The 24,114-nt window shown below is 67.2% G+C and overlaps 1 protein-coding gene across 1 annotated transcript in view; it reads right to left on the bottom strand.

The window, feature by feature from the left end:
• Nucleotides 1-24,114, bottom strand: part of LOC125439414 (desmoplakin) — a 62,715-nt gene that overhangs the window by 25,792 nt on the left and 12,809 nt on the right. Inside the window, exons 2-3 of the mRNA XM_048508520.1 lie at nt 17,124-17,226; nt 11,991-12,182 (exon numbers count right to left, since the gene is read on the bottom strand). Of these exons, the coding sequence (XP_048364477.1) occupies nt 11,991-12,182; nt 17,124-17,226 (295 nt within the window). The remainder of the gene's footprint in view (nt 1-11,990; nt 12,183-17,123; nt 17,227-24,114) is intronic.

A 24,114-nucleotide genomic window follows, 5' to 3' on the forward strand; every position in this document is an offset into this window, starting at 1 on the left:
GTGGGGGGGGGGGGGGGTGGGGGGGGGGGGGGGTGGGGGGGGGGGGGGGTGGGGGGGGGGGGGGGTGGGGGGGGGGGGGGGTGGGGGGGGGGGGGGGTGGGGGGGGGGGGGGGTGGGGGGGGGGGGGGGTGGGGGGGGGGGGGGGTGGGGGGGGGGGGGGGTGGGGGGGGGGGGGGGTGGGGGGGGGGGGGGGTGGGGGGGGGGGGGGGTGGGGGGGGGGGGGGGTGGGGGGGGGGGGGGGTGGGGGGGGGGGGGGGTGGGGGGGGGGGGGGGTGGGGGGGGGGGGGGGTGGGGGGGGGGGGGGGTGGGGGGGGGGGGGGGTGGGGGGGGGGGGGGGTGGGGGGGGGGGGGGGTGGGGGGGGGGGGGGGTGGGGGGGGGGGGGGGTGGGGGGGGGGGGGGGTGGGGGGGGGGGGGGGTGGGGGGGGGGGGGGGTGGGGGGGGGGGGGGGTGGGGGGGGGGGGGGGTGGGGGGGGGGGGGGGTGGGGGGGGGGGGGGGTGGGGGGGGGGGGGGGTGGGGGGGGGGGGGGGTGGGGGGGGGGGGGGGTGGGGGGGGGGGGGGGTGGGGGGGGGGGGGGGTGGGGGGGGGGGGGGGTGGGGGGGGGGGGGGGTGGGGGGGGGGGGGGGTGGGGGGGGGGGGGGGTGGGGGGGGGGGGGGGTGGGGGGGGGGGGGGGTGGGGGGGGGGGGGGGTGGGGGGGGGGGGGGGTGGGGGGGGGGGGGGGTGGGGGGGGGGGGGGGTGGGGGGGGGGGGGGGTGGGGGGGGGGGGGGGTGGGGGGGGGGGGGGGTGGGGGGGGGGGGGGGTGGGGGGGGGGGGGGGTGGGGGGGGGGGGGGGTGGGGGGGGGGGGGGGTGGGGGGGGGGGGGGGTGGGGGGGGGGGGGGGTGGGGGGGGGGGGGGGTGGGGGGGGGGGGGGGTGGGGGGGGGGGGGGGTGGGGGGGGGGGGGGGTGGGGGGGGGGGGGGGTGGGGGGGGGGGGGGGTGGGGGGGGGGGGGGGTGGGGGGGGGGGGGGGTGGGGGGGGGGGGGGGTGGGGGGGGGGGGGGGTGGGGGGGGGGGGGGGTGGGGGGGGGGGGGGGTGGGGGGGGGGGGGGGTGGGGGGGGGGGGGGGTGGGGGGGGGGGGGGGTGGGGGGGGGGGGGGGTGGGGGGGGGGGGGGGTGGGGGGGGGGGGGGGTGGGGGGGGGGGGGGGTGGGGGGGGGGGGGGGTGGGGGGGGGGGGGGGTGGGGGGGGGGGGGGGTGGGGGGGGGGGGGGGTGGGGGGGGGGGGGGGTGGGGGGGGGGGGGGGTGGGGGGGGGGGGGGGTGGGGGGGGGGGGGGGTGGGGGGGGGGGGGGGTGGGGGGGGGGGGGGGTGGGGGGGGGGGGGGGTGGGGGGGGGGGGGGGTGGGGGGGGGGGGGGGTGGGGGGGGGGGGGGGTGGGGGGGGGGGGGGGTGGGGGGGGGGGGGGGTGGGGGGGGGGGGGGGTGGGGGGGGGGGGGGGTGGGGGGGGGGGGGGGTGGGGGGGGGGGGGGGTGGGGGGGGGGGGGGGTGGGGGGGGGGGGGGGTGGGGGGGGGGGGGGGTGGGGGGGGGGGGGGGTGGGGGGGGGGGGGGGTGGGGGGGGGGGGGGGTGGGGGGGGGGGGGGGTGGGGGGGGGGGGGGGTGGGGGGGGGGGGGGGTGGGGGGGGGGGGGGGTGGGGGGGGGGGGGGGTGGGGGGGGGGGGGGGTGGGGGGGGGGGGGGGTGGGGGGGGGGGGGGGTGGGGGGGGGGGGGGGTGGGGGGGGGGGGGGGTGGGGGGGGGGGGGGGTGGGGGGGGGGGGGGGTGGGGGGGGGGGGGGGTGGGGGGGGGGGGGGGTGGGGGGGGGGGGGGGTGGGGGGGGGGGGGGGTGGGGGGGGGGGGGGGTGGGGGGGGGGGGGGGTGGGGGGGGGGGGGGGTGGGGGGGGGGGGGGGTGGGGGGGGGGGGGGGTGGGGGGGGGGGGGGGTGGGGGGGGGGGGGGGTGGGGGGGGGGGGGGGTGGGGGGGGGGGGGGGTGGGGGGGGGGGGGGGTGGGGGGGGGGGGGGGTGGGGGGGGGGGGGGGTGGGGGGGGGGGGGGGTGGGGGGGGGGGGGGGTGGGGGGGGGGGGGGGTGGGGGGGGGGGGGGGTGGGGGGGGGGGGGGGTGGGGGGGGGGGGGGGTGGGGGGGGGGGGGGGTGGGGGGGGGGGGGGGTGGGGGGGGGGGGGGGTGGGGGGGGGGGGGGGTGGGGGGGGGGGGGGGTGGGGGGGGGGGGGGGTGGGGGGGGGGGGGGGTGGGGGGGGGGGGGGGTGGGGGGGGGGGGGGGTGGGGGGGGGGGGGGGTGGGGGGGGGGGGGGGTGGGGGGGGGGGGGGGTGGGGGGGGGGGGGGGTGGGGGGGGGGGGGGGTGGGGGGGGGGGGGGGTGGGGGGGGGGGGGGGTGGGGGGGGGGGGGGGTGGGGGGGGGGGGGGGTGGGGGGGGGGGGGGGTGGGGGGGGGGGGGGGTGGGGGGGGGGGGGGGTGGGGGGGGGGGGGGGTGGGGGGGGGGGGGGGTGGGGGGGGGGGGGGGTGGGGGGGGGGGGGGGTGGGGGGGGGGGGGGGTGGGGGGGGGGGGGGGTGGGGGGGGGGGGGGGTGGGGGGGGGGGGGGGTGGGGGGGGGGGGGGGTGGGGGGGGGGGGGGGTGGGGGGGGGGGGGGGTGGGGGGGGGGGGGGGTGGGGGGGGGGGGGGGTGGGGGGGGGGGGGGGTGGGGGGGGGGGGGGGTGGGGGGGGGGGGGGGTGGGGGGGGGGGGGGGTGGGGGGGGGGGGGGGTGGGGGGGGGGGGGGGTGGGGGGGGGGGGGGGTGGGGGGGGGGGGGGGTGGGGGGGGGGGGGGGTGGGGGGGGGGGGGGGTGGGGGGGGGGGGGGGTGGGGGGGGGGGGGGGTGGGGGGGGGGGGGGGTGGGGGGGGGGGGGGGTGGGGGGGGGGGGGGGTGGGGGGGGGGGGGGGTGGGGGGGGGGGGGGGTGGGGGGGGGGGGGGGTGGGGGGGGGGGGGGGTGGGGGGGGGGGGGGGTGGGGGGGGGGGGGGGTGGGGGGGGGGGGGGGTGGGGGGGGGGGGGGGTGGGGGGGGGGGGGGGTGGGGGGGGGGGGGGGTGGGGGGGGGGGGGGGTGGGGGGGGGGGGGGGTGGGGGGGGGGGGGGGTGGGGGGGGGGGGGGGTGGGGGGGGGGGGGGGTGGGGGGGGGGGGGGGTGGGGGGGGGGGGGGGTGGGGGGGGGGGGGGGTGGGGGGGGGGGGGGGTGGGGGGGGGGGGGGGTGGGGGGGGGGGGGGGTGGGGGGGGGGGGGGGTGGGGGGGGGGGGGGGTGGGGGGGGGGGGGGGTGGGGGGGGGGGGGGGTGGGGGGGGGGGGGGGTGGGGGGGGGGGGGGGTGGGGGGGGGGGGGGGTGGGGGGGGGGGGGGGTGGGGGGGGGGGGGGGTGGGGGGGGGGGGGGGTGGGGGGGGGGGGGGGTGGGGGGGGGGGGGGGTGGGGGGGGGGGGGGGTGGGGGGGGGGGGGGGTGGGGGGGGGGGGGGGTGGGGGGGGGGGGGGGTGGGGGGGGGGGGGGGTGGGGGGGGGGGGGGGTGGGGGGGGGGGGGGGTGGGGGGGGGGGGGGGTGGGGGGGGGGGGGGGTGGGGGGGGGGGGGGGTGGGGGGGGGGGGGGGTGGGGGGGGGGGGGGGTGGGGGGGGGGGGGGGTGGGGGGGGGGGGGGGTGGGGGGGGGGGGGGGTGGGGGGGGGGGGGGGTGGGGGGGGGGGGGGGTGGGGGGGGGGGGGGGTGGGGGGGGGGGGGGGTGGGGGGGGGGGGGGGTGGGGGGGGGGGGGGGTGGGGGGGGGGGGGGGTGGGGGGGGGGGGGGGTGGGGGGGGGGGGGGGTGGGGGGGGGGGGGGGTGGGGGGGGGGGGGGGTGGGGGGGGGGGGGGGTGGGGGGGGGGGGGGGTGGGGGGGGGGGGGGGTGGGGGGGGGGGGGGGTGGGGGGGGGGGGGGGTGGGGGGGGGGGGGGGTGGGGGGGGGGGGGGGTGGGGGGGGGGGGGGGTGGGGGGGGGGGGGGGTGGGGGGGGGGGGGGGTGGGGGGGGGGGGGGGTGGGGGGGGGGGGGGGTGGGGGGGGGGGGGGGTGGGGGGGGGGGGGGGTGGGGGGGGGGGGGGGTGGGGGGGGGGGGGGGTGGGGGGGGGGGGGGGTGGGGGGGGGGGGGGGTGGGGGGGGGGGGGGGTGGGGGGGGGGGGGGGTGGGGGGGGGGGGGGGTGGGGGGGGGGGGGGGTGGGGGGGGGGGGGGGTGGGGGGGGGGGGGGGTGGGGGGGGGGGGGGGTGGGGGGGGGGGGGGGTGGGGGGGGGGGGGGGTGGGGGGGGGGGGGGGTGGGGGGGGGGGGGGGTGGGGGGGGGGGGGGGTGGGGGGGGGGGGGGGTGGGGGGGGGGGGGGGTGGGGGGGGGGGGGGGTGGGGGGGGGGGGGGGTGGGGGGGGGGGGGGGTGGGGGGGGGGGGGGGTGGGGGGGGGGGGGGGTGGGGGGGGGGGGGGGTGGGGGGGGGGGGGGGTGGGGGGGGGGGGGGGTGGGGGGGGGGGGGGGTGGGGGGGGGGGGGGGTGGGGGGGGGGGGGGGTGGGGGGGGGGGGGGGTGGGGGGGGGGGGGGGTGGGGGGGGGGGGGGGTGGGGGGGGGGGGGGGTGGGGGGGGGGGGGGGTGGGGGGGGGGGGGGGTGGGGGGGGGGGGGGGTGGGGGGGGGGGGGGGTGGGGGGGGGGGGGGGTGGGGGGGGGGGGGGGTGGGGGGGGGGGGGGGTGGGGGGGGGGGGGGGTGGGGGGGGGGGGGGGTGGGGGGGGGGGGGGGTGGGGGGGGGGGGGGGTGGGGGGGGGGGGGGGTGGGGGGGGGGGGGGGTGGGGGGGGGGGGGGGTGGGGGGGGGGGGGGGTGGGGGGGGGGGGGGGTGGGGGGGGGGGGGGGTGGGGGGGGGGGGGGGTGGGGGGGGGGGGGGGTGGGGGGGGGGGGGGGTGGGGGGGGGGGGGGGTGGGGGGGGGGGGGGGTGGGGGGGGGGGGGGGTGGGGGGGGGGGGGGGTGGGGGGGGGGGGGGGTGGGGGGGGGGGGGGGTGGGGGGGGGGGGGGGTGGGGGGGGGGGGGGGTGGGGGGGGGGGGGGGTGGGGGGGGGGGGGGGTGGGGGGGGGGGGGGGTGGGGGGGGGGGGGGGTGGGGGGGGGGGGGGGTGGGGGGGGGGGGGGGTGGGGGGGGGGGGGGGTGGGGGGGGGGGGGGGTGGGGGGGGGGGGGGGTGGGGGGGGGGGGGGGTGGGGGGGGGGGGGGGTGGGGGGGGGGGGGGGTGGGGGGGGGGGGGGGTGGGGGGGGGGGGGGGTGGGGGGGGGGGGGGGTGGGGGGGGGGGGGGGTGGGGGGGGGGGGGGGTGGGGGGGGGGGGGGGTGGGGGGGGGGGGGGGTGGGGGGGGGGGGGGGTGGGGGGGGGGGGGGGTGGGGGGGGGGGGGGGTGGGGGGGGGGGGGGGTGGGGGGGGGGGGGGGTGGGGGGGGGGGGGGGTGGGGGGGGGGGGGGGTGGGGGGGGGGGGGGGTGGGGGGGGGGGGGGGTGGGGGGGGGGGGGGGTGGGGGGGGGGGGGGGTGGGGGGGGGGGGGGGTGGGGGGGGGGGGGGGTGGGGGGGGGGGGGGGTGGGGGGGGGGGGGGGTGGGGGGGGGGGGGGGTGGGGGGGGGGGGGGGTGGGGGGGGGGGGGGGTGGGGGGGGGGGGGGGTGGGGGGGGGGGGGGGTGGGGGGGGGGGGGGGTGGGGGGGGGGGGGGGTGGGGGGGGGGGGGGGTGGGGGGGGGGGGGGGTGGGGGGGGGGGGGGGTGGGGGGGGGGGGGGGTGGGGGGGGGGGGGGGTGGGGGGGGGGGGGGGTGGGGGGGGGGGGGGGTGGGGGGGGGGGGGGGTGGGGGGGGGGGGGGGTGGGGGGGGGGGGGGGTGGGGGGGGGGGGGGGTGGGGGGGGGGGGGGGTGGGGGGGGGGGGGGGTGGGGGGGGGGGGGGGTGGGGGGGGGGGGGGGTGGGGGGGGGGGGGGGTGGGGGGGGGGGGGGGTGGGGGGGGGGGGGGGTGGGGGGGGGGGGGGGTGGGGGGGGGGGGGGGTGGGGGGGGGGGGGGGTGGGGGGGGGGGGGGGTGGGGGGGGGGGGGGGTGGGGGGGGGGGGGGGTGGGGGGGGGGGGGGGTGGGGGGGGGGGGGGGTGGGGGGGGGGGGGGGTGGGGGGGGGGGGGGGTGGGGGGGGGGGGGGGTGGGGGGGGGGGGGGGTGGGGGGGGGGGGGGGTGGGGGGGGGGGGGGGTGGGGGGGGGGGGGGGTGGGGGGGGGGGGGGGTGGGGGGGGGGGGGGGTGGGGGGGGGGGGGGGTGGGGGGGGGGGGGGGTGGGGGGGGGGGGGGGTGGGGGGGGGGGGGGGTGGGGGGGGGGGGGGGTGGGGGGGGGGGGGGGTGGGGGGGGGGGGGGGTGGGGGGGGGGGGGGGTGGGGGGGGGGGGGGGTGGGGGGGGGGGGGGGTGGGGGGGGGGGGGGGTGGGGGGGGGGGGGGGTGGGGGGGGGGGGGGGTGGGGGGGGGGGGGGGTGGGGGGGGGGGGGGGTGGGGGGGGGGGGGGGTGGGGGGGGGGGGGGGTGGGGGGGGGGGGGGGTGGGGGGGGGGGGGGGTGGGGGGGGGGGGGGGTGGGGGGGGGGGGGGGTGGGGGGGGGGGGGGGTGGGGGGGGGGGGGGGTGGGGGGGGGGGGGGGTGGGGGGGGGGGGGGGTGGGGGGGGGGGGGGGTGGGGGGGGGGGGGGGTGGGGGGGGGGGGGGGTGGGGGGGGGGGGGGGTGGGGGGGGGGGGGGGTGGGGGGGGGGGGGGGTGGGGGGGGGGGGGGGTGGGGGGGGGGGGGGGTGGGGGGGGGGGGGGGTGGGGGGGGGGGGGGGTGGGGGGGGGGGGGGGTGGGGGGGGGGGGGGGTGGGGGGGGGGGGGGGTGGGGGGGGGGGGGGGTGGGGGGGGGGGGGGGTGGGGGGGGGGGGGGGTGGGGGGGGGGGGGGGTGGGGGGGGGGGGGGGTGGGGGGGGGGGGGGGTGGGGGGGGGGGGGGGTGGGGGGGGGGGGGGGTGGGGGGGGGGGGGGGTGGGGGGGGGGGGGGGTGGGGGGGGGGGGGGGTGGGGGGGGGGGGGGGTGGGGGGGGGGGGGGGTGGGGGGGGGGGGGGGTGGGGGGGGGGGGGGGTGGGGGGGGGGGGGGGTGGGGGGGGGGGGGGGTGGGGGGGGGGGGGGGTGGGGGGGGGGGGGGGTGGGGGGGGGGGGGGGTGGGGGGGGGGGGGGGTGGGGGGGGGGGGGGGTGGGGGGGGGGGGGGGTGGGGGGGGGGGGGGGTGGGGGGGGGGGGGGGTGGGGGGGGGGGGGGGTGGGGGGGGGGGGGGGTGGGGGGGGGGGGGGGTGGGGGGGGGGGGGGGTGGGGGGGGGGGGGGGTGGGGGGGGGGGGGGGTGGGGGGGGGGGGGGGTGGGGGGGGGGGGGGGTGGGGGGGGGGGGGGGTGGGGGGGGGGGGGGGTGGGGGGGGGGGGGGGTGGGGGGGGGGGGGGGTGGGGGGGGGGGGGGGTGGGGGGGGGGGGGGGTGGGGGGGGGGGGGGGTGGGGGGGGGGGGGGGTGGGGGGGGGGGGGGGTGGGGGGGGGGGGGGGTGGGGGGGGGGGGGGGTGGGGGGGGGGGGGGGTGGGGGGGGGGGGGGGTGGGGGGGGGGGGGGGTGGGGGGGGGGGGGGGTGGGGGGGGGGGGGGGTGGGGGGGGGGGGGGGTGGGGGGGGGGGGGGGTGGGGGGGGGGGGGGGTGGGGGGGGGGGGGGGTGGGGGGGGGGGGGGGTGGGGGGGGGGGGGGGTGGGGGGGGGGGGGGGTGGGGGGGGGGGGGGGTGGGGGGGGGGGGGGGTGGGGGGGGGGGGGGGTGGGGGGGGGGGGGGGTGGGGGGGGGGGGGGGTGGGGGGGGGGGGGGGTGGGGGGGGGGGGGGGTGGGGGGGGGGGGGGGTGGGGGGGGGGGGGGGTGGGGGGGGGGGGGGGTGGGGGGGGGGGGGGGTGGGGGGGGGGGGGGGTGGGGGGGGGGGGGGGTGGGGGGGGGGGGGGGTGGGGGGGGGGGGGGGTGGGGGGGGGGGGGGGTGGGGGGGGGGGGGGGTGGGGGGGGGGGGGGGTGGGGGGGGGGGGGGGTGGGGGGGGGGGGGGGTGGGGGGGGGGGGGGGTGGGGGGGGGGGGGGGTGGGGGGGGGGGGGGGTGGGGGGGGGGGGGGGTGGGGGGGGGGGGGGGTGGGGGGGGGGGGGGGTGGGGGGGGGGGGGGGTGGGGGGGGGGGGGGGTGGGGGGGGGGGGGGGTGGGGGGGGGGGGGGGTGGGGGGGGGGGGGGGTGGGGGGGGGGGGGGGTGGGGGGGGGGGGGGGTGGGGGGGGGGGGGGGTGGGGGGGGGGGGGGGTGGGGGGGGGGGGGGGTGGGGGGGGGGGGGGGTGGGGGGGGGGGGGGGTGGGGGGGGGGGGGGGTGGGGGGGGGGGGGGGTGGGGGGGGGGGGGGGTGGGGGGGGGGGGGGGTGGGGGGGGGGGGGGGTGGGGGGGGGGGGGGGTGGGGGGGGGGGGGGGTGGGGGGGGGGGGGGGTGGGGGGGGGGGGGGGTGGGGGGGGGGGGGGGTGGGGGGGGGGGGGGGTGGGGGGGGGGGGGGGTGGGGGGGGGGGGGGGTGGGGGGGGGGGGGGGTGGGGGGGGGGGGGGGTGGGGGGGGGGGGGGGTGGGGGGGGGGGGGGGTGGGGGGGGGGGGGGGTGGGGGGGGGGGGGGGTGGGGGGGGGGGGGGGTGGGGGGGGGGGGGGGTGGGGGGGGGGGGGGGTGGGGGGGGGGGGGGGTGGGGGGGGGGGGGGGTGGGGGGGGGGGGGGGTGGGGGGGGGGGGGGGTGGGGGGGGGGGGGGGTGGGGGGGGGGGGGGGTGGGGGGGGGGGGGGGTGGGGGGGGGGGGGGGTGGGGGGGGGGGGGGGTGGGGGGGGGGGGGGGTGGGGGGGGGGGGGGGTGGGGGGGGGGGGGGGTGGGGGGGGGGGGGGGTGGGGGGGGGGGGGGGTGGGGGGGGGGGGGGGTGGGGGGGGGGGGGGGTGGGGGGGGGGGGGGGTGGGGGGGGGGGGGGGTGGGGGGGGGGGGGGGTGGGGGGGGGGGGGGGTGGGGGGGGGGGGGGGTGGGGGGGGGGGGGGGTGGGGGGGGGGGGGGGTGGGGGGGGGGGGGGGTGGGGGGGGGGGGGGGTGGGGGGGGGGGGGGGTGGGGGGGGGGGGGGGTGGGGGGGGGGGGGGGTGGGGGGGGGGGGGGGTGGGGGGGGGGGGGGGTGGGGGGGGGGGGGGGTGGGGGGGGGGGGGGGTGGGGGGGGGGGGGGGTGGGGGGGGGGGGGGGTGGGGGGGGGGGGGGGTGGGGGGGGGGGGGGGTGGGGGGGGGGGGGGGTGGGGGGGGGGGGGGGTGGGGGGGGGGGGGGGTGGGGGGGGGGGGGGGTGGGGGGGGGGGGGGGTGGGGGGGGGGGGGGGTGGGGGGGGGGGGGGGTGGGGGGGGGGGGGGGTGGGGGGGGGGGGGGGTGGGGGGGGGGGGGGGTGGGGGGGGGGGGGGGTGGGGGGGGGGGGGGGTGGGGGGGGGGGGGGGTGGGGGGGGGGGGGGGTGGGGGGGGGGGGGGGTGGGGGGGGGGGGGGGTGGGGGGGGGGGGGGGTGGGGGGGGGGGGGGGTGGGGGGGGGGGGGGGTGGGGGGGGGGGGGGGTGGGGGGGGGGGGGGGTGGGGGGGGGGGGGGGTGGGGGGGGGGGGGGGTGGGGGGGGGGGGGGGTGGGGGGGGGGGGGGGTGGGGGGGGGGGGGGGTGGGGGGGGGGGGGGGTGGGGGGGGGGGGGGGTGGGGGGGGGGGGGGGTGGGGGGGGGGGGGGGTGGGGGGGGGGGGGGGTGGGGGGGGGGGGGGGTGGGGGGGGGGGGGGGTGGGGGGGGGGGGGGGTGGGGGGGGGGGGGGGTGGGGGGGGGGGGGGGTGGGGGGGGGGGGGGGTGGGGGGGGGGGGGGGTGGGGGGGGGGGGGGGTGGGGGGGGGGGGGGGTGGGGGGGGGGGGGGGTGGGGGGGGGGGGGGGTGGGGGGGGGGGGGGGTGGGGGGGGGGGGGGGTGGGGGGGGGGGGGGGTGGGGGGGGGGGGGGGTGGGGGGGGGGGGGGGTGGGGGGGGGGGGGGGTGGGGGGGGGGGGGGGTGGGGGGGGGGGGGGGTGGGGGGGGGGGGGGGTGGGGGGGGGGGGGGGTGGGGGGGGGGGGGGGTGGGGGGGGGGGGGGGTGGGGGGGGGGGGGGGTGGGGGGGGGGGGGGGTGGGGGGGGGGGGGGGTGGGGGGGGGGGGGGGTGGGGGGGGGGGGGGGTGGGGGGGGGGGGGGGTGGGGGGGGGGGGGGGTGGGGGGGGGGGGGGGTGGGGGGGGGGGGGGGTGGGGGGGGGGGGGGGTGGGGGGGGGGGGGGGTGGGGGGGGGGGGGGGTGGGGGGGGGGGGGGGTGGGGGGGGGGGGGGGTGGGGGGGGGGGGGGGTGGGGGGGGGGGGGGGTGGGGGGGGGGGGGGGTGGGGGGGGGGGGGGGTGGGGGGGGGGGGGGGTGGGGGGGGGGGGGGGTGGGGGGGGGGGGGGGTGGGGGGGGGGGGGGGTGGGGGGGGGGGGGGGTGGGGGGGGGGGGGGGTGGGGGGGGGGGGGGGTGGGGGGGGGGGGGGGTGGGGGGGGGGGGGGGTGGGGGGGGGGGGGGGTGGGGGGGGGGGGGGGTGGGGGGGGGGGGGGGTGGGGGGGGGGGGGGGTGGGGGGGGGGGGGGGTGGGGGGGGGGGGGGGTGGGGGGGGGGGGGGGTGGGGGGGGGGGGGGGTGGGGGGGGGGGGGGGTGGGGGGGGGGGGGGGTGGGGGGGGGGGGGGGTGGGGGGGGGGGGGGGTGGGGGGGGGGGGGGGTGGGGGGGGGGGGGGGTGGGGGGGGGGGGGGGTGGGGGGGGGGGGGGGTGGGGGGGGGGGGGGGTGGGGGGGGGGGGGGGTGGGGGGGGGGGGGGGTGGGGGGGGGGGGGGGTGGGGGGGGGGGGGGGTGGGGGGGGGGGGGGGTGGGGGGGGGGGGGGGTGGGGGGGGGGGGGGGTGGGGGGGGGGGGGGGTGGGGGGGGGGGGGGGTGGGGGGGGGGGGGGGTGGGGGGGGGGGGGGGTGGGGGGGGGGGGGGGTGGGGGGGGGGGGGGGTGGGGGGGGGGGGGGGTGGGGGGGGGGGGGGGTGGGGGGGGGGGGGGGTGGGGGGGGGGGGGGGTGGGGGGGGGGGGGGGTGGGGGGGGGGGGGGGTGGGGGGGGGGGGGGGTGGGGGGGGGGGGGGGTGGGGGGGGGGGGGGGTGGGGGGGGGGGGGGGTGGGACAATTCCCATCAGCCCCTGGCAGGGGCTGATGGGAATTGTAGTCCATAACATCTGGAGTGCCAAAGGTTCGCCACCACTGGTCTAGAAGCACCCCCAGATTTTGCACCTGTCCCTTCCAGGGCAATACAGCCCCATCAAGTACAGGAAGTCTCCCCACTTCATGGACTGAGACCCACTGACACACAGCACCTCCATCTTGTCTGGATTCAGCCTCAATTTACTAGTCCTCATACAGCCCACTACTGCCTCCAAGCACGGGCCAAGAACTTTGACTGCCTCTCCTGAGGCAGGCCATGGAAAGACAGAGCTGAATGTCATCACCATACTGATGACACCTTTCTCCAAATCTCCTGATAACGTATTGTCGAAGGCTTTCATGGCAGGAATCGCTGGGGTGCTGTGTGGTTTCTGGGTTGTACGGCCATGTTCTTGTAGCATTTTTCTCCTGATGTTTTGCCTGCATCTGTGGCTGGCATGATGCCAGCCACAGATGCAGGCGAAACGTCAGGAGAAAATGCTACTAGGAAACCACACAACTCTCCTGATAACCTTCTCCAGCAGCTTCATATAGATGTTTAAAAGCTTCCTGCTGAGAGGACTACTCAACCTCATGATGGCATATCTGATGGAGGGGTCCCCAAATCACTTGCTGGCCATTATTTATTGATTCAGTATCAGGGCTAGCCATTACATGGATCATCTTGGTATTCTGTTTATACCTCTAGGAGATCAATAGAAACAGAATGAGTACAATAGTAATACCTTTTCTGGTAGAGTTCACAAGGCTGTCCCATTTGCCTCATCTCTCTGATCAGCCCATCGAGGATTTCCATTTGTTCATCTGCCTGCCCAAAGCATTCCTCCAGCTCCCTGTTTCTGCTAATCTGGATGCCATCCCCATACTTCAGTTCCTAAACAGAAAAGAATAAACTCATTGTTATATAAAGTCATTATGCCAATAAAGGCTTTGGATTTGGATAAAGTCATTACATAAAGTCAAATAAGTGCAAGAGACATGACGTTTGAACGAACTCCTGCCTTCAGAAGAAGAGGTCCACAAAACCCAATCCAATGCTCTTGGAGCAGCAGTGGCGTAGGAGGTTAAGAGCTCTTGTATCTAATCTGGAGGAACCGGGTTTGATTCCCAGCTCTGCCGCCTGAGCTGTGGAGGCTTATCTGGGGAATTCAGATTAGCCTGTGCACTCCCACACATGCCAGCTGGGTGACCTTGGGCTAGTCACAGCTTCTCGGAGCTCTCTCAGCCCACCTACCTCACAGGGTGTTTGTTGTGAGGGGGGAAGGGCAAGGAGATTGTAAGCCCCTTTGAGTCTCCTGCAGGAGAGAAAGGGGGGATATAAATCCAAACTCTTCTTCTTCTTCTTCTTATGTTTCGCTTTAAAAAACATTGCAAGCTTTCCGTCAGAAATGGACTAAACTAATGAAGAAACTGCTATTAGATGCACAAATCTGGCAGTGTGCTTTTAATTGGCATTTACCGATTGACAAACTCTGAAACTAAAGAGGGAGGTATTTTTGAACAAATGAGATACGATCCTCCTGTGGAAAAGTCCTCCAGTGGAAACGCCAATAAAATGAATTGAACAAGAGCATTCAAGAACTCTGGCAGATTTTGTTCATTATCCAATCGTTCCTCTATTTCTCTTGTTCCCAACACCATTTTAACCACAAATACCAGTTATTAGTATTTCCCCCTCTAAGTTACAGACATTATGGACTTACAAGAAACCCGATTCAATAGAAGAAAATAAGAATATAACGAACAGAAGCCACACTATTCTGTCAATCGTTGAACAGGGCTCTTTCTCATCCAGGTTTCTCAAGCAAGGGCTCTTTCTCACACTGCCACCCAGTATTTATGGTGGAGTATTCCAATGCTACCAAGACAAACTAAGAAGGTGGGTGGGATGCTGATCTGGGTGAAATCAAGGCACTTTCAAGCAGCAGTTTGACCTCCTTAAAGACCTAGAAACAATCTGAGGCTAAACAGGCCCATGTAAGAACAGCACTTGCAAGTTTTAAGTAAACACAGGAAGAGCCCTACTGGATTAGGCCAATGGTTCAATTAATTTAACATCCTGTTTCACACAGTGGCCAACCAGCTGCCCCAAAGGGATAACAAACAAACTGTCCCTTGAAGTCATCTCCCAACACTGATATTTAGAGATTTATAGCCTCTGAATGTAGAGGCTCCCTTTGGACAGCAGTGGGTGGAACTGGGCACATGCTGAGGTCCACCCCTGCTGTGAAATAATTGTGGGGTTTTTCTCACACTGCAACCTTTATGCCACCAAAAGTGAAGAATGACAACTTTATTAGGGATGGAGGACAATTAACCAGTTCTAATGACATACAGAGAGCCAGCAGTGGGAAAGAGCTGCAGACTCTAATCTGGAGAACCAAGTTTGATTCCCCACTCCTCCACAGAAAGCTTGCTGAATGACCTTGGGCCAGTCACAGTTCTCTCAGAACTCTCTCAGCCCATGTGGAGGCACTCAACGGTAAACCACCTCAAAACATCCCTTGTCACAATACTAGAACCAGGGGGCATACATTGAAAATGAGGGGGGGAAGAATTAGGACTAATAAAAGGAAACACTTCTTCACGCAACGTGTGATTGGTGTTTGGAATCTGCTGCCACAGGAGGTGGTGATGGCCACTAACCTGGATATCTTTAAAAGGGGCTTGGACAGATTTATGGAGGAGAAGTCGATCTTTGGCTACCAATCTTGATCCTCTTTGATCTGAGATTGCAAATGCCTTAACAGACCAGGTGCTCGGGAGCAACAGCCGCAGAAGGCCATTGCTTTCAGAAACATCCTGCATGTGAGCTCCCAAAGGCACCTGGTGGGCCACTGCGAGTAGCAGAGAGCTGGACTAGATGGACTCTGGTCTGATCCAGCTGGCTTGTTCTTATGTCTTGAAAACCCCACAGGTCCGCCATGTCAGTTGTATCATGAAGCCACACTCTTCCTGTCTTTGTTAACGGCAAACCAGTGGACATCAAGGAGAGTTTTTGGAAATTTCTTCACATTACAATTACAATTGCAACAGGAATAGGTCTTGCAAGCATTGTGTTGGACAGGGTGACTAAAAAGGATAAATTGTTGGTATCTAAAATGTGCGGCCAATGTTATGATAATAGTGCCAAAGGAGTGCAAACTATTATTCTAGGGGGGAAAAATCTTCAGATTTCTATTGTACAGGGGAACCTCAGTTTTCATTGCCTCCGGTTTTCATCGGTTTTGGTTTTCATCGATTTTTTCACTGAAAAATTTGTCTCGGTTTTCATTGATTTGCCTCGGTTTTCATCGATTTGCAATAAAGTGCAGGGGTTTGTGGAGAAAAATCACCCGGATAAAGCTGTTGCAGGCCGTGTCTGCAACTTGTTTAATGACAATGTCTTGCCCCATTTCAGACAAATCCTAAAGACGCGTCAGAAACAGACCTCTTTGGACAGCTTTCTGGTGCGACATTGGTCCACTGGCTCTGAAGCTGGTCCTAGTGTTATTGTTTGTTACTGTTTTCAGCATTAAACACTATGTTTATTCACCAAAAATGTGTTTTTGGTATGTTTTTTGGAGTGCCTAGAACGGATTAATTGGATTTACATTGATTCCTATGGAAAAGTTTGCCTCGGTTTTCATCGATTCTTTTCGGACAGGTTACCGACGAAAACCGAGGTTCCACTGTACGTAGCTCTCCCCAGAACTGGAATCTTGTGCCGGTGCATGCTGCAGACAGTTCTAGAGAGGCAAAATAATTATTTTGCAACATTCCGCCTCATTTATTTGTCTTCTTTTTCCTGGAGCAAACAAATGCTGGAAAGTAGCTTCGCAGCATTTGCCAGAACTGACCCTGAAAAGTTTTGCCTCAGACATCTTGAAATGCTGCACATTGGAGCAGATGCTGTCAAACTGGTTTTGCTGCAGTTGCTGCAACCAGTTGATACGTTAGAGGTGTTTTCTCATGGTACACATCTTGATAATTATAGGTACTCACAGACAAAAAAAACCATACTTACCCATCTTTGTACCCAATTAGGGCCTTCAAGGCAACAAACAGTTTAAAAAGATAATAAAGCAATTTGAAAAACAATGTGTATGTGTAAAACCAACCAAGATTTGGATTGTGATATTTGTCGGAGGATTAAATTAGTAGCATCAACGATGTTACTGTTGGTTAAATGAGTGATTAAAAACAAGTATTTTTATGTACTGGCTGCGGCTCCTTTGAGCCTGTGCTGACTGATAAAATTAAGTTCCTTTCTCACTGTTGGAGAGTTCCAAAGGAAATCTTCAGTATGGTGGGACTGTTCAGCTACTTAAGCATTTTGGAGAGATATGGGCTGGCCTCCCCACTTTCAGTGAAGACTGTGGGAAACGTTTCTGCATACCCTCAGAACAAGGCTCCTCCAGAACAATATTCCTGTTGCTTTTGTAAAAATGATGCTAATGAAATCATAAAAAGGATTGTTTTCTTCTTGAGATCTCAAACCTAGCCGGCACCACGGAACAAAGGCAGCCCACAAAGCAACCAGGTGGAGAAGCAGCAACACCCAAAATGAGCCTGATTCAGTTATCTGCACAACAATGTTATGTTCTTGCCAGACTGACAGCAACCCGACCACTTTTATTTTCCTTGTTTTTTTCCATATACAACCTAAACACTAAGGGTTTGAACAGAGGAAAGATGTGGTGATCACATCTGTTCCTCCTGGTTTCCCCATCCCTAAAGTTCTGCTTCAGCTGTTGAGGAAGTCACCTTTCCCTTACAGGTATGTCCATAGACAAATGCAGTCAGGAAACAAAAGATGCAAACTGACAAAACAATAAAGCGGAGGGAGGGAGGGAGGGAGGGAGGGAGGGAGGGAGGGAATCAAAAACAAAGAAGCAGGCAAGGATGCAGGTCCCCAAATGATACCAGATTTGGATGCCCCAGTTCATTATGCCTATAATAACCAACGTCCAGACCTGGATACGCCCTGGTTAATAGTTGGATGGGAGACCACCAAGGAATACCAGAGCAGCTATTCAGAGGACAGCAAAGGCAAATCCTTACATTAGTCTACTTGCCTTGCCAGAAAGCTCTTCTGGAGTTGCCGTAATTAAATGGAAACTAGAGCTGGCACTTACATACACGGTAATCAACAAGAGGATTGCAGGCGGTGGTGCGGTGCGGTGGTTGGAATGTCAGACTAGGCTGCGGGAAATCCCCACTCTGTTATGAAAGGTCCCTGAGTGACCTTAACCCAGTCACTCCCTCAGCCTAATGTTATTCACAGCTTTGGGTTTCTACTGGGGGAAAAAGTGGGGTACCTGCATAAATAAATTACTCTTTCTTAGGAGCAACTAGGAAGAAAAATACATGTTCATGCGCCTCTCCTCCGCCCATGTTGGACTATCATACACATTCTCCAACTTAACAAACTGAGCTAGTGCATTACTCTAAGGCAGTGGTTCTCAACCTTCCTAATGCTGCAACCATTTAATACAGTTCCTCATGTTGTGGTGACCCCCAACCATAAAATTATTTGTGTCTCAGTTCCTAAGACCATCGGAAATATGTGTTTTCCTATGGTCTTAGGTGACCCCTGTGAAAGGGTCATTCGACCACCAAAGGGGTCGCAACCCACAGGTTGAGAACCGCTGCTCTAAGGGAGAGATGTCCAACAATTGGCCATGCCAGCAGGGGCTGATGGGAATTGTAGTCCATGAACATCTGAAGCGCCAGAGTTGGGCACCCCTGTTCTAAGGTCTGTGTCCATATTTGCTTCTTCAAAGCACTGAAGCAGCAGCAGCTGCTTAAGCATTCGTTTAGGCTCAAAACTTACAGGTTGCACAATGAGTTCAGCACGCATCAGACAATCCGAACAATTCTGCAGCAGTTCCTGGATGGTGTTTTGACGCCTGGACATGGTGCCGGTTCCATTTTGACTGTGGAGGGAAGAAAGAAATACATTAACAGCGGAATTAATCACACTTATGTAATTAATCACAGATTAAATATTTTCCAAAGCAAAGCAGCACGCCTTTCTTAAATGAAAGTGTTGCAATCAGCGTGGCTTTGCAAAGATCACCATGATATTCTGGCCCCACCTTCTGTGGTCTGCTAGCTGAATTATAACGCTGAGTCGACAGCCTCATATTAATCACTGTGATAATATGTGTATGTCTCATGTTGCATGGCTCAAATACCAGTTCCAGTTGCTCTACTAAAGTGATCTAGCTGAAGAATGAAGCTGGTATACAAGCAGGATTCTTACTCCCTAGGCAAGGTGGCTGCAGGAGTAGACCCAGAGGCGGACCTACCAGAGGGCTGGGGGGTGCACGTTGCACTGGGTGCGTGCTGGAGGGGGAATCACACACCCCCCGCGCCCCGCACACACATTTACCTTTGTGAAACAGTGCAGGCTGGAGAAGCGGCTTGTTCCCTTCAGGCTGAAAATGGCCTAGTAGGAACTACACTTCCCAGGAGACCTTGCGAGCCCCAGTGTCTCATGGGAAGTGTAGTTCCCACAAGGCCATTTTCAGCCTGAAGAGAACAAGCCGCTTCTCCAGCCTGCACTAAGGTAAGGAGGGGCAGGGCGCCACGGAGGGGGGCGGAAAACACAGAGTGCGCATCAAGCACACTCTAGTTCAGCTACACCTCTGGGTGACGCACTCTGGAAGTATCAACACAATGAAGAATTCAAGTGAAAATAAAGTACAGGTCCGCTCTTTCTTGCTGATCTTTATTTCTGGAACTTCTTCAAATACACCAAGATGGTACCACTTCCCATCCTTCATGTCCTATTTCAGAACTCCTGTCTTCCAGGAAGTCCTGGGTCCCTAATTGTCCCTGTTCTGAAACCAAAATGAAGCCTCACAAATGACTAAATTTAGGCTGGTAGAACCTCTAGGCAGGGACCTGCCTTTCGCTTAAATTATCCCCTCAAGCATCCCGAGCTGTAATAATAATAATAATAGTTCAAGCTTCTACTCAAAGTCATACCATCTGAAACCTGTATGATATAATTACAATGAGCCCAACCCTGGAAATCCAACCAGCCAATTAATGTTGAAACAGGTTTTCTACACTATCCTACAAAAAACAGATACTAATACAGATTTAAATAGGTGAGAACTTGGTGAGGTACAGACAACCCACTTTCAAATAATAATGAACTACAGGCCTAGACACTGGAAGGTTTGATAAGGGAAGAAAAAAGTCTAGATGTCAATGAGACACCTTTTGTGGGCAACAGCAAGCATGCAACTCACATCAACATACTCTACATAGATTCATTGTGTGAATTAGTTCCACAGAGTTTTGACTACTACCCTGTTTCCCCGAATATAAGACATCCCCTGAAAATAAGACGTAGTAGAAGTTTTGCTGAAGTGTGAAATATAAGGCATCCCCCGAAAGTAAGACATAGCAAAGTTTTTGTTTGGAAGCATGCCCGACGAACAGAACACAGAAAAATAAGACATCCCCTGAAAATGAGACATAGCGCATCTTTGGGAGCAAAAATTAATATAAGACACTGTCTTATTTTCAGGGAAACACGGTATGTGAAATTCAGATGCTCTCATTGGTCATTATTCCTATCTTCTTAGCGAGCCCCTTATGTAATCAAAGTACTATTATTATTATTCATTTTGTATACCGCCTTCCCCTGAAGGGCTCTGGGCGGTTAACAACATATAGATAGAGCACAATTTAAAACATCAACAATTTACAGTACAACTTATGGCTCTATTAATATTAAAACAACTAAAAACCCTATAAAACCCAGCGTTCCAAATTACAGTTTCTTGCTATAAGACAAAACTGCCACATTAGAGCTGTTAACATCATGCTTCTAATATGGGCATCAAACTAGGGCAGCTCTGAAAGATAAAATGTTTTATTAAATATTGTGAACAAAGAATCTCTGTGCTTTAGGTTGCTTTGCCAGAACTTGGTCATGCTGGGATTTGCCACTGCAGCAAGCCAGCACTAGTTGACTATGGGTGAGGTGCTACAAACTAGGAACCACACCTCACCGATGGGATCAGAGCTTTTGAAACAAGCTCAGGCATTTCCCAAACAGAGGCACCTGCCATGAAGAACAGAAACATGCCACTGTACAGATACCGTATGAAAGTAATTAATGTCTAAAGTTAATCCAAAACTCTGCGTACCGAACTGGATTTTTTCTGCTGCAAAGACATCAAGCTCAAATTTTATGTAAAGTACTCAGATTAATTAGAACTATTTTTTTTTTTTAAAAAAAACAAAACCCTGCATGCTCTGCTTTTGCAGCCAACAATTATGGGCTGGTCTTCCAACAGACTTAATGAGTGTGCGTTTAAACATGCTTGTTCCTCAATTAATGAAAGCAAGATCAAGCCATGACAGACATCTATAAAATAGACATCACAGATTAAACACTGAATTGCCTTACATAAACTCAAACACATTGCATTTGGGGGGCTGTGTGGTTTCCGGGCTGTATGGCCGTGTTCTAGCAGCATTCTCTCCTGACGTTTCGCCTGCATCTGTGGCTGGCATCTTCACAGGATCCTCTGAAGATGCCAGCCACAGATGCAGGCAAAACGTCAGGAGAGAATGCTGCTGGAACACGGCCATACAGCCCGGAAACCACACAGCCCCCCAGTGATTCCGGCCGTGAAAGCCTTCGACAATACATTGCATTTTATTTATTAATCTGCCTGCCATATATGATAACAGGTAAATAGTCTTCTTACATTAAGGCTACCCCTCCAAGTTTCAGGCAAGTGCCAAGTATGAGGCAACTGAGCCATTCCTGCTGTGTTACAACTCAGCTCTGCAGAGTCACTCTGCTCAGTGGGGCTGACAATGAACAATCTCCAGGTTCAGAGGCAGCAAACCTCTGAATGCCAGGACCAGGAGGCGACATCAGAAGAAGGCCCTATAGTTGTACCTCCAGTGGAACTGGTTGGCCACTGTATGAGATGAGATGCTGGACTAGATGGACCACTGTTCTGATCCAGCAGAGCTCTTCTTATATTCTTATTAGCTTACTCACTGCATCATTTCCTGGTAGAAGTTGAGGAAGAGACAGTGGGTGAGATGATGGAAACTGTCATTGCTAATGAGAGGCCTAGGACGAGCAGCCTCTGAGGCATGGGCAGAGTTGCAGGGCCTTAGCTTGGCTTGGCTTGCTCCTGGCCACCCTGTGGGGCAGTGGCCCATCAGGAATTTTCCCAGGAAGTTAAATGGCCAGTCTGCCCTTGTGGGCTCTTCCTCGTGGTGGAAGAGCATTTCCTCACGGTGGAAAAGCTAGTATTTACCATGACAGAACAAACCCAGTTTCCTGCAAGTTTAACTCATGTGGCAAGCAAATGAGAATGGGCTGTTGGATACTCACAATGAGATGTCCTTCTCCTCTGAGCAAATTACAAGAGCAGCTACAGGCCGAAAAGTCACAAATGAAAGGAGAAGTGGAAGGAAGTAGATCAAGGTCAAGTCTCCTATCTATTGAGTTAGCCATCTCAAAGGCTTCCAAATATTTTTGTGCTGGACTGGCGTTCTCCTACAGCAAAGAACCACACACTCTTAAACACAATACTTTTAAGTGGGATATTTCACCTGTTCTGCTAATGTCACTAAGTAATGCATGTTTGTGTCATTCAGCTCTGAATCTGCTATTACTCAATAACACCCAATTCTCATGCTACTTTTTGAGGAACTGTTTTGCTCCCAAGACATTAGCATGTACCCTACCCTTCAATTAAGTGAAGTATTTAGTCTTCCTGAAACCTAATGAGCCCTCCTCAAATGAAAAAGCCACTTAAGTTGGTGGAAGGCACCTTAAAATGGAAGAACTTCCAACCTCAGACAGGATACATGCTATGATTTTACCATGTCATTTCTATGAGGTGAATCTTCCAGTTGAATGTGCCTCATGGTGGAAGAGCTAGAATTACCATGTCAAAATAAACCCAGTTTCCTGCAAGTTTAACTCCTGTGGGAAGCAAATGAAAATGGGCTTTTGAGTACTCACTGTGAGATGTCCTTCTCCTCTGAGGACATCTTGTGTGGCATTGGAATAACCCACCCAAGATGTCCTCCTGGCTTCTGAGGGAGAATAAGAATCACACAGAATGTACACAGTAAAAGTTATGTGAGGATCGGGCCTTAAAGAATTCAAAAAAATGAGTTTTAACATATTGACAATATTACGATTCTTCTGTTTTTGTGCTGCTAGGGGTCCAGTTTCAACAACTGGGAGGCACATTTAGATTCAGAAGGTGGTGTAGACAACTAGAAAACAACTTACTTGTAGAGCACAAGGCTGCACAGTGGATGCAGTACTGATTAGCAAGAACTAGGCTTGATACCTTCGTTGCTGGGCAGCATTATAATTGCTTCTAAAATGGCAGGGCTAACAAAAAAGGCACTTCTCAGATCCCCAGAATTCCCACTGATGTCTAAACAGAAGAAGAGGGTTCCTGGGAGGAGTTTTAAGATGACAGTAATGATAATGTTGCCTTTACTCATCTTAGACATTTGCTATAATGTTCTTCCCACTTGGAAGGAAGACAGGAAAGAAAGGATGCAGCTGAACTACTGAAAACATCCATCAGTAGTTATGTGCAAAAACCTCACTTATTCACTAATGCAAGGAGTGCCACTACCAACATCCATAGCACATTTTTATGATATTGCAAGCCATACAGTTATGCATAGGTTTGATTCCTAAATGAAGGGCTCAATCCCATAAATTGGTACAAAAGTTGTTAGTGACAAAGGACAAAAGAACAAAATGAATTTCACTGAGTCAGAATCAAAGAGCACAAAATATTTGGTCAATATATTCTGGACCAACCTCTGTATAAGGCACTGGAGGAGAGCAGAAACAGGGTCAATTAAGTTTGCATCGTAGACTGCACAGGCCACTAGAAAGAGAACTTCTGTTCAACCTCCAAGCCCAGTTAATGTGCATGTATTAGACAAAAAAAATTGCAGCTATACCTACAGTCCTGCAAAAGACACCACCTGTACCAAGTTTGCACAGCTTGGTCTATCTATATTATAGTTGCCATCAGTGGTACCATCAGGGCAGGATTTTAGGATATAGCAGAAGAAGTCCTGAAAATTGGCCCTAGCTCCACCATCTAAAGGCAGACCTCTTGAGACCATTAAGGCCAAAGTCTAATGGCATTAATCGTCTCCCATCACACATAGGCAACACCAAGTCAAAGTCACATATACGTTACTTATTAATAGGGCCAAAAATAGGGTCTACATGTGCTCAAGACACACAAGGAAAACGCTTCTCCCAAATTTATGCTTCCACACAAAGTCTGTCACAAGCTCACGATTATTTTTTCAGATTGTTAACTTTAATGACAGCACATATGAGCTGTATCCAGATACACACCCTTTCCTGGATATGGGTGGGGTAGAGAAACGACTCTCAGCTGCCCAAGGAAGAGTCCTTAGGGCATTATTAGACCCACGGCACAATCTCAGGGGGTGAGTTAGAAATGAAAAAATGACCCTGCTACAAGGAGCTCATGAAGGATGCTTTCAGCCTTGGTGCATGTATACTCCTGATCAGCATGCATGTATGTGTTACTAACCACGGCACTTTTTTACACAATCTTTTTGGCTCCAATTGAAACAATTAAGCAATTGCCACCTCCAAAGACAACACCTGAATAGAGAATCATGTTTTCCATTTTCCCCTTCCAACATGCCTGTTTCAACAAGCAAAAGTTTACAGTGAAAAAAAAACAGAAGAGGCGGAACTGGATTTCAAAGGGAAACACGGTGCACCATAGTTTAAATGCTGAAGGGCAGTATGCAGTCATTGATGTGCCCCATAGATGGGAATCTGAGATCATTTTGATGGGCACTAAGTTTGACCTTTCAATTACACATCATAATCCTAATATATATATTGGAGTAAAATGTGTTTAAAAATAGAGTAGGGTATGCGGAACATCAGTATGCACTAGCAGTAAAGCCCATTGTACGAGCAAATACAACGGGCTCTAGAAAGCTGTTGGTGGGTTAATGGTGCCCACATTTCCTCCTTGCTTGGTCCTGCAATTTACCACAGATAATGAAAACCTAGCCTAATTATTCCATCTATCCCACACAAGAAGACTCCTCTAACTATGCAAATGGGCTCTTCCTGCTCAGCTGTGGCTTGACAGAGTTTGCCCCATACTCCCAGTTCAGGAAGTTCTTCAAAGTTCACCACAGGGACCATAGAGGGAAGAGGAGAGTATGGCTTCCTCTTGTTGTTCCCCCCTTTTCAAGGCTCACTGCTGTCAGGGAGCAGCACATTGTGGGAGGAGGAGGGGTGTATGGTTTCCTACAGCAAGGGCTGCTGGAAAGGGTAGTTCTTGCCCCTCCAAGAGGAGCTGGAATCTGGGCATACCCAGACAGTCAAGGACTACACTTCCCAGCAACCCTTGCTTTTTCTGGTTCGTCATTGGGAATACCCTGTTCAATTATATAGTAAGATGATACATTCTCATTTTTGGGTACACAAATGCTTAACCAATAATTATCAATGCCCCAGGATATGTACAGAGCCATGAGATGGGTGAGGATGCGAGGCCATAGGCATAAAACATCTCAGGGGACATTCCAACATATTTAATTGTATAACCAAGGTAAAGAGCTAGGAGAAAATCATGGGCCAGGTTGCTAAAAGCCACTGCAGGCACTTATGCAAAGCAAATCACATGCCTTGCCCATCTCTGTGGGCTACCAGGATTATCCGGATCCCTGGAATTCTGTCTCCATAGTTCCCTCCCAGGAGCTCTGGTTGTGATTCGTCTAAATCCAAACATTCT

This window comes from Sphaerodactylus townsendi, linkage group LG09 (assembly GCF_021028975.2).
Source record: "Sphaerodactylus townsendi isolate TG3544 linkage group LG09, MPM_Stown_v2.3, whole genome shotgun sequence".
NCBI classification, from domain to species: Eukaryota; Metazoa; Chordata; class Lepidosauria; order Squamata; family Sphaerodactylidae; genus Sphaerodactylus; species Sphaerodactylus townsendi.